At 49.5% G+C, this 9,614-nt stretch overlaps 1 protein-coding gene across 1 annotated transcript in view; it reads right to left on the minus strand.

Annotated features, from left to right (window-relative positions):
• Nucleotides 1–8,445, minus strand: part of TNN (tenascin N) — a 55,256-nt gene extending 46,811 nt beyond the window's left edge. The window contains exons 1-5 of the mRNA XM_053606717.1: nucleotides 8,037–8,445; nucleotides 6,118–6,492; nucleotides 5,405–5,668; nucleotides 2,237–2,422; nucleotides 1,001–1,090 (exon numbers count right to left, since the gene is read on the minus strand). Of these exons, the coding sequence (XP_053462692.1) occupies nucleotides 1,001–1,090; nucleotides 2,237–2,422; nucleotides 5,405–5,668; nucleotides 6,118–6,492; nucleotides 8,037–8,445 (1,324 nt within the window). The remainder of the gene's footprint in view (nucleotides 1–1,000; nucleotides 1,091–2,236; nucleotides 2,423–5,404; nucleotides 5,669–6,117; nucleotides 6,493–8,036) is intronic.
• Nucleotides 8,446–9,614: the final 1,169 nt, after the last annotated feature.

Consider the following 9,614-nt stretch of genomic DNA (forward strand, 5'->3'; position numbering starts at 1 on the left):
CTGCGAAGAAAAAAAAAAAACTAAACTGTGGCCAGGTGGCTCAGGCCTGTAATCCTAGCATTCTGGGAGATTGAGGCAGGTGGATCTCCTGAGCAGGAACAAGACCCTGTCTCTACTAAAAACAGCAAAACTAGCCAGGCAGTGTGGCAGGAGCCTATAGTCCCAGCTACAGGGAAGGCTGAGACAAAGGAATCTCTTGAGCTCAAGAGTTTGAGGTTACTGTGTGCTGTGACACCATAGCACTCTATTCGGAGCACAGAGTGAGACTTTGTCTCAAAAATAAGAAAGAATGAAAGGAAGGAAGGGAGGGAGGGAGGAAATGTGAAAGTGATGTAGGATGTCTTATACATTATTATATGCCTACATTGTTCTCAAATTCTGTTCTGATTGGTAAATAAGAAATTATTAAGTGTTAACTGATCTATAATGTTTTGTTATTATATATTTTCTAATATAAAAATATATTGCTATTGCCATGTGGGGGTCTTTAAAATCTTTTGACATTCTAGAACAGACTGAGTGTGGTCCTCAGGAAAAAATGCAGGTGTGATAAGAAGAAAATGATAGATCACCTGTCTTTAGGTCAGTGGTTCTCAACCTTCCTAATTGCCGCGTTGTTACAAATGGAAAAAAGGGGTTGCGACCCACAGGTTGAGAACTGCTGCTTTAGGTAATATGGAGTTGCGTGCCTACATCCAGAACAATAAGTGCCTTCAAAATAAGGCAGTGATTGAAGCTGTTAAAATAAGCAGCAAGGGGTCAGAAATCGCCTTTTCCTTTGATCCCATGATCCTGGGGGAGATTCTCAATGGCAAGAAAAAAATTGAAACAGGAAAAGTTTGTTTCCACTCCACTGCCCCCTAAAATAGATGTTAGTACATAAAGAGATAGAATCCTTGACAGGCAAATCCCAGAATTTTTATCCAAAGAGGAGTCAGCCAAGAAAAACATCAGACTCTGAATGTAATTAACCGATAATAGTACTTCCAGTAGCTCTCACCTGTCCTGCCATTCAGGAGAATCGGCCTTCCCTCCAGTTCTCCTCGCACTGGGACAACTGTGATGTTATACTCTGTCCCGGGCTGCAGACCTGGAAACAAGCAGCCAGCTTGGATGTGAGCACAGGCACCACCGCCTCCCCCACGATCTGCCCAGGATCCCTCCCGTGAGGAGGGGAAGAGCAGTTATGCTTCCCCCTCCAAAGACAAAGCTCTATGGAGGGGCAAATAAAGACCCACTGCAGGAGTGGAATAGGAGGCCTCACTTAGGGGGCCTATCCTCGGGGTTGGGGAGGGGTCAGAGGATATGAAGCCAGCAGTGCTCCTGTTCTTTGCTGGGCCACGCAGCACTTATGTCCCAGTTTTATTTACAGCCCCAAATGTTTTCCTGCCCCCAACATTTCTTTTCCCTCTAAGGTTTCTTTCCATCTCATTGTAATAATTACCCTGGATTTTTTTTTCTTTTTTGAAAGTTAATTCTCTGTAGAAGCAATCTGAATGATTGTTCCTCCTGGCACAAATATGCAGACGCTGGTGGTGGCACAATGCAAGCAAACAGCAGCAGGTGTGAGGCACACACCCTCACTCCCCACCCCACAACCACTGAGAGCCTCAAGATGTTCTCTCAAGACAGCACTCAGGGACTAGATGGCAAGACACAGTGCCACAGAAGAATTTACCCTGAAATTAATAAGTATCAGGGCCCCTCACTTTCCTGGGCCCAGAGCCTCAGGAAGTATTATTTCTCTTCGAAGAGGCCCTGGAAATTGGATAAACTTTAAGCATTGTAAGAGTTGATCCATCCCTGCAGACCCATTCATTCCCTTAGTGGCTGTGTGAATTCCAGCTCTCGGCGCCCTACCTGGGTCTTCTGACACCACCCTTCTGTGCATTGAGCTCAACAAACCAATCTCAAAAGAGCCCCCCTACACACACACACCAGTTCCTCCAAAAAGAATGTCTGTACACCATCGAGACCATCCTGAGACACAGTCAGGATCTTCAGGAGGGTTAGCTGACTCTGAGAACATCTCAGACGTGTAATCTACTAATGAGGGGCTCTGATGCTGGAGCAGTCTGCAAGTTTCCAGAGTGACCTTACATCTAGGAGTTTCAGGGTCAGGAATCAAGTGTGATTCCTAAGGCCCCAGGACACTCTGTACACACTTAAGCAGTGCAGAGCTTGTAGCTTCTGCATACGCTGTCCCCAAGTCAGCATCCCCAGTGTTGGCTCTTACCGGTGATGTCGTATCGGCTCTTGGGGTCACTGCTCTTGGGCACAGTGACCTCCGCCACCTCCTGTCCCGTCATGGGGCCATACCGCAGCTTGTAGTAGTCCACCTCGGTTGGGGGGTTCTCCCACTCCACATCAAGGGAGTTCTCAGTCTCGTCGGTCACCCAAGCAGTGCCAAGCTCAGAGAGGTCTAGGGCGGAGGTGAGAGAGGCAAGAGAAAGCAGTGAAGAGTGGAAGTCCTGAAGGTCTGTGACATGCCATTGGCTACCAAGACAGCTCCCTTACTAGGCATATTGAGAGCTGGCTTCAGCCCAGAACACAGGCCTTTACAGGTGTCTTAGCGCTACCAAAGTAGCAACTAAGCTGCTGGTTTTCTGGTTTTCCAGGGAGGGCAGACTGTCTTCTGGGAAAGCCTCCACTGCCCCAGTCCCTCCCCAAATCAGATGCCGCACAGGCAGCCCTCCTGTCCCAGCCAACTTTGGTCAAGCCCAGGCTGTCTATACCCTCAGGCCAGCCACCCCAGCCCTTCAGCCCAGGGCTCAGACTCTGGACTAAATGTTCCCCCTTTCACTGCAGGTACCCTGCCCTCCAAGATGACCTCAGGATGAAAAGTGCCAGTCCTCCCTGACATGTGAAGGAAAACGCACTGCAAATTTTCTAGATTATAACATTTATAATACAACCAGATCCTTCTTCCATCTCCCAAATTACAGCCTTACCTTAAATTGTCCTCTAAGGATTAACCCAAGGCAAAATTGGTCCCTCTCAGTATCCTTTCTGCACCTTCCACCAAATTTTAGCATTTCCACCAAATATCTAGTATTCTCATGCTGCCCAGTCTATCTGCCCAGCAAGGAAGGAGAGTTACTGTATCCATTCATTCATTGTAAAGCATGCACATTGTCAGCTAAATGTTCACCTTTCCACTCGGGAAAAAACTTCATGAAATTTTATAATGATTAATACAAAAGAATGGATAACTGATATGGCTCTAAGGGAGAGCTTTTTTTGGAGGGGTTGGAAGGGCTGAGGTCTTTTGGGAGCACTCTGTTGAGCTATGCAGCCTGGCCTTGTGGGTTTGTTTAAGAGGGAAGACAAGTTCCTTAATTCTCAGCCTTATCCAACTTCCTCTGTCACATCCCCACCTATACCTCCATGGAGGTGTTTCCACCTGGGCTGACAACCCCTTGTCAGTGACGTACGGCAGGGAATTTGTGCATCAGGCAGTGACCTTGAGGCCCTTTGGCCCTGAATGTCCTTGCCTCGCTCTGCAATAGATAAAGAGGCTCATAGGGCCTTTTCTCCAAAGCATGTCCTCTCACCCACTGGCTTCCCTCTGCCAGCCTCCAGGTTTTGTTTCTAGACTTCCTTTCAAGAAGGAATTCCCCAAGGTACGGATTACCAGGTGAGTAGTGGAGGTGACGCAAGGTTGTAGAAGAGGTCCTGCAAGGCTTCCGAGAATTGGAAGGATTTGCAAACGAGGACATTCAAGATTATGATGGGGATAAGGGTCTCTCTCACCAGGAGCAAATAAGGATGGGTTTAACTTGAGATTAGACAGAAAGACAAACATCACACTCGCAGGGTTTTACAAGTCCTGAGAGCAAGACACCTCAGAGCAGACACCCGTCCTTCTCTGGAGGCTCTGGGTGCTGTCCCGGCTAGATTGCTACTCCTTCACCAGCCCCAGCATTAGCTCCTCCTGTCCGCCCTCCTTCTAGACAAGATTCACTAAGATACACAACCACAGAACCTCCCCCATTTCTTGACAGCATCTGATTCAAAGCAAATCCTTGCTTCCTTAAACCTCCCTCCAAATTACCTAACACAGGCCCCAGTTCTAACACACTCCTACTGAGAGGCTCTCACGGCTCCAGGGATGTGCAGCCTCTCATGCTAGAACAATCAAGAAATCCAAGTTCCACTACAGATGTGTTCCTAGGAGTCTCTGGCTGGTGGGCATTGGCAAAGGCAATCACAAATCGTGCCCTTGGGATGCCAAGTCTCTCATGGCACTTTCCAACACTGACCCATCCCCACTGCCACCCTATTCCCACCACCAAAAAGGGACAGGCAGCCTGATATTTCTGCAAAGACAATTGCATGTCAAAGTCCATCCATCTGGATTTCCCTGAATCTTTCCCCAGGAGTTTAGGGCAGAATGAAGACAGAACACCTACAATGGTGCCTCCCACATAGCAGGCTCAATAAAAAATGTGTTGGAGTGAAAGAATAAATCAAAGTCACTCAGATAACAAATCCTTGAGGATCTCCGCTCTTTAAGAACTTTCATGAGAAAACAAGAATTTCTAAAGAGTAAGCAGTTAATGCTTATTCTTCCAAACATTTTGGTGGCATTTGGTGGCACTGGAGACTTTCTCCCTCCAGATCCAGTTTCTACCACCCTCCGTCCTGCTCTGCACCACAGGAGGTGACCTTTATGAATTGAATCAGCTAGGTCCCCTGGCCCTCTGGCATCTGTGTTCAGCGTGTGGGAGTGACCAGCAGATCAGTGAACAAGAGAGAGAGTTCAGACAATTGTTCTTCACTCCCTCCCTGAGGGGCACAGTGGACTGCCTGCATCCCCCTGCCAAAACCAGCCGATCAAGCAGCCCTTTCCTGCAGCCCTCCCTGGGTCCAAGAACCAATATCCGTCTCCTGTTCCTTCAGGCTGGGGTGTATCCACATTGATGCTAGTTTTAATACCTCACCACCCAAACCCTACCCACACCTGTGGGAACAGCCTCTTCCTTAAACTTTCTTCAGTGACCCATATATGTCCTGTCTTTCATGCTGAAATGAAGGTGACTGACCCCGGTGGCTTCAGTAGTCTCTCACTCATACCAACCTGAGCTTCCCAAATGGTCTTAGAGAATGAGGGGGTGGCTGCAGTGGGTACAGCCTGACTAATTAATCTCAGAGACAGAGAGGACCCCTTGAGCCCCAATCCAGCAGGGTGCCAGCACTGGTTTGGAGGAATGATTGATCAGAGAGCAGGAGAAGGGCAGAGAGAACTGGGACTCTTCTCCAGAACCTAGGATTGCAGCAGCTTTTCAAACCCCAAATCAGGGCAATGGGCTGGTTAGCAGAGGGGATGTGTGGGGACAATGGGGGAGAAAACATGTAACATGAGGCCTCCTCAGGGAAACCTGACATCTGGCTGCTTCCTCACCTGTGGTGGCCAGGAGATGCTGTGGGCTGCTGGAAACATTTTTCTTCACGTTGCGCAGGGTGACTATGTATTTGGTTCCAGGCAGCAAACCTAGAATCTCATAGCTGTTCTGCTCCTTGGGCACTTGGATCTGCTTCCCAGAGAGCTCCTTCCCCAGGGGGTAGTAGCTGAGGAGGTAGTGGTCCACCTCACTGGATGGCTCCCAGCTCACCAGCAGGGAATCCTCCGTGCTCTTGAGCAGCTGCAGGCCCTGAGGGGCGACCACTGTGGACAGAACGGTATGAGGGGAGAGAGTGAGGCAGGAGGGTGGGTCTCCAAACTGAGCATTCCCTCAGCACCTGCCCTGTACTTAACACTATGATGGCTGGGGGGATGCAGGCCTGTGTGAGGCACCAGGCTTGATCCCCCAGATGTTCTTATCCGGTATGAAGTTAATAAATACACACACACACACACACACACACACAGCCTTTAGACCATGAGACCAGTGGTCCCCAAGGTAGCATCAGCATCACTGGGAAACCTGTTAGAAATGCAAATTCTTGAGCACCACCCCAGAATCAGAAACTTGGGGGTGTGGCTCAGGAATCTGTATTTTCACAAGCCCTCCATTCTGATGTAGGTCAAAGGAGGAGACCCCCAAATAGGACAGTGTGACTTGATGGTTCCAGGGTGCAGGGCAAGACGTGAGGAGGGCGCGTCTCTGCTCTCACCCTGGGCGCAGTGGAGGCCCGTGAAGCCCTCCTCACAGTAACACTCGCCGGTGTCGCAGAAGCCGTGACCGCTGCAATCGCCGGGGCAGCGCCGCTCGCTGCAGTCCTCCGACATGAAGTTCTCGTGGCAGCGGCAGACGCCGCGCACGCACTCGCCGTGGCCGCTGCAGTTGTCGGGGCAGGCGGGGTAGGCGCAGTCGGCGCCCACGAAAGGCTCGTGGCACAGGCAGCGCCCGTCCTCGCAGCGCCCGTGGCCGCTGCACGCTCCGGGACAGGCGGGCCGCTCGCAGGCGGCGCCCTCCCAGCCCTGCTCGCAGTGGCAGCTGCAGGTCACCGGGGAGAAAGTCCCGTGGTCGCTGCAGTGTCGGCTCAGATCTGGGAGGGAAAAGGAAACAGTAGACGGGCGGCTCAGGGGAATTCCTCTGCCTGGGGACTCTCCTTTCTTGGAGACCCTTAAGAGCGGGCTGGTGCCCCATGATCCCATTAATGTACACAGCTATGATTTAATAACAATAATAATAATAATAATAAAAGAGCAGGCTGATGATTTCTGGGTCTTGCCTGGCTCTTTCTCTGGAGTATGGTGCGGCTCCAGGAGCCTGGGCCAGACTCTGACCTGCAAAGTCTGCACACTTTTCCAACTTTCCCTACTTAGAAAACTGCACGAACCACCCTTCTTTTCTCTCCCTTCCCATATGAATTTCCCTCTCACTGGTGGTCATTTTTTTTAATGCCTTTCTACGACTGGGGCTTAAATGTTCTACCCGGACATTGTCACAGGGTTGGCTAGGGGAGGCAGGTGAGATCTAGGCAGGCTGGAGTTGTCTTATCATGGGGGTGGCGGGGAGGGAATGTGACTGGACCCAGCAAGGCTGCGACCTTGTGAAATGAGCCCAAATGAAATCAGGAAAAGTGGAACTACAGAAGCTAAGAAATAGCCCAGTCCCAGTTCTGGGCGTGAGAGGTCAAAGAAAGGATTTCACCAGGCTCCCTTCTCTGGCCCTGCAGGGTGAGAGGCAGCGGAGGGCAGAACAGCCAGAGCTCTCTCTTCTCTGGCCACAACTCCTGCTTCTTGTTTCCTAAAAACACCTACAAAGTGGAGGCTCCTCAGAGGCGATTCCATGCTAGATATTCACAGCAGTATCCCTGGTGCCTTTTTCTCTAGCTGGCAGAGATGCTCTTAACCATAGTAATGTTTTGGAACCTGAAAACCTATGCCAAACTACCATTCATTATTATTGGATTAGCCTGGGCAGTTTGTGTTTTAAAAGGTGAGGGGAACCCTCACTATTTGTAAAATTAAATTGTAGTACTTAATTACTAATAAAAACAATTACGATTTGCTGAATATTTACTGTTGACCAGGAATCTTCTATACCTTACCTCTTGCTCTCAGAAGTGTACCAGTTGGTAGAATTATCCTTACTGGACAACTGAGGAAATGTAAGGGTAATAGTCCAAAGTCACACAGCCAAAAAGTGGCAGAACTGAGATTTGAACCCAGTTCCGTCCAGCGCAGAGATCCTCTGTCTTTCTTCTATATCCCACTGCTTTTCCCCTTCCCTATCTGCATCAGCATCACCTGGAAACCTGTTAAAAATGCAAATTCTTGCACCCCCTCCTTTGAGTAGAGATTGAGTCCACAGGTAAGACAGTCCCTGGAAGCAATACCATCTGGAAACATTAGTCTAAGAGTCTAGACTCTCTTCGGGAGCCACTGGTCCCCCCCGATCAAGCTTGTTGATGACCTCTGGAGCCACTACCAATGATTACATGAATACATAGGCAAGGATATGGCCCCCTAGAGAAAACCCAGAGTGAAAGGTGAGAACACACCAAGCTCACGGTGCTCCTAAGGCTGGTGGAAGACCTGGCACATAGAAAGAGCTCATCAAATATGTGTCAGGTGGTAAGCTCACCGGCAGCTTCCTGGCAGCAGCGCTGGGCACTACACTGCTCCCTCATCTCTGCCATCTCCTCCTCCAACTTCTTCACCCGAGCCAGGAGGTCCTGGACACTGCCTGCCAGCTCACAGTCCTTCTGCAGTGTCTGCAGGCGGATGTTGTGCCTGAAGACGATGTTCTGTTCCTCCCCAGCCTCCTCCAGAGCCAAGAGGGAAGCCCCATTGTCACGGAGGTGCTCAGGGTCAGCCTCCACCTGGACCAGGGCGGACTTGGGCATGTCGATCTTGTAGGTATGGCTGACGGTGACCTGTTGCTCCTTGTTGCTGCAGCCGGGAGGCTCCAGAGTGGCCGGGGCTGAAGCACAGAGGAGCACAGAGCAGAGCAGGAGTCCCAGGGGGAAGCAGAACAACCCCTGGAGACCCATTCTTGGAGAGATGGAAGAAGAGCCTCCGGGAAGCCTATATCCAGAAAAACATGCAAAAAAAGACCATGGAGGTTTGTGGAGGAAAATTCCTTCCTTCCTTCATTCTTTCTTTCTTTTTGAAACAGAGTCGCACTCTATCCCCCTAGGTAGCGTGCTGTGGTATCATCATAGCTCAATAGGCACAGCAACCTCAAAGTCTTGGGCTCAAATGATTCTCTTCTCTTAGCCTTCCGAGTAGCTGGGACTACAGGTGCCCACCACAATGCCCGGCTAGTTTTTCTATTTTTAGTAGAGACAGGGTCTCACTTTTGCTCAGGCTAATCTAAAACTCTGGAGTTCAAGCAATCCACCTGCCTCGGCCTCCCAGAGTGCTAGGATTATAGGTGTGAGCCACTGTGCCCAGCCCAGAAATTGGCTTTTCCAACTAATTCTGAGAGTCCACAGGAAGCTGAGAAACCAGTAGAAAGAACTCCTCCTGTTTCTCCTGAGCATCCAAACTGAATTATTTTCTGTTGCTTCTTCACACATTGCCTCCCCTCTTTGCTTACACTTAGGTTCACACTCCCTAAGACGCCCTTCTCTTCACTTCTAATTCTAGGCTCACTTGCACTTCAGTAATAACAAGAATAACATTCTCTTGGATTGAGGGCCTACTATGTGCAAGGCTTTGATCCCCCTGATTCCCAGTCTTTACAACAGTCCTAATCTTATGCTTTGCCTTGATAATACCAACAATAATAGCTGCACACAGAGCACCTTCTATGTGACAGGTACTATTTGAAGTACTTCACACTTATTAACTCATCCCATTCTCACAAGAGTCCTTTGTGGAATAAACTATTATTATTCCCATTTTGCAGATAGGAAAATTGAGGCGTCACTACCCTACATGCCTTGCCCAGAGGCACTCATCTAAGAGTGGCAAGATTGGAACCTAGATAATCTGACTTCAGAGTCCATGCTCATCGCTACTAGGTCATGCTGCTTTGCACAGGTGAAGGACCAAGGCTAGAGTGGTTGGGCGAGTTGTCCTGAGTCCTTCAGCCAGGAAGGGCAGACCCAAGTCCACTGACTCCAGGGCCAGAGTTCTGTTCTCAACCTCCCACTCATGAACCAGCAAAATAGAAGTTCTAATAAAAATACCTTCTCCCTAAAATTTTTCTCCTATT

The sequence above is a fragment of the Nycticebus coucang genome, chromosome 10, assembly GCF_027406575.1.
Source record: "Nycticebus coucang isolate mNycCou1 chromosome 10, mNycCou1.pri, whole genome shotgun sequence".
Taxonomy (NCBI): domain Eukaryota; kingdom Metazoa; phylum Chordata; class Mammalia; order Primates; family Lorisidae; genus Nycticebus; species Nycticebus coucang.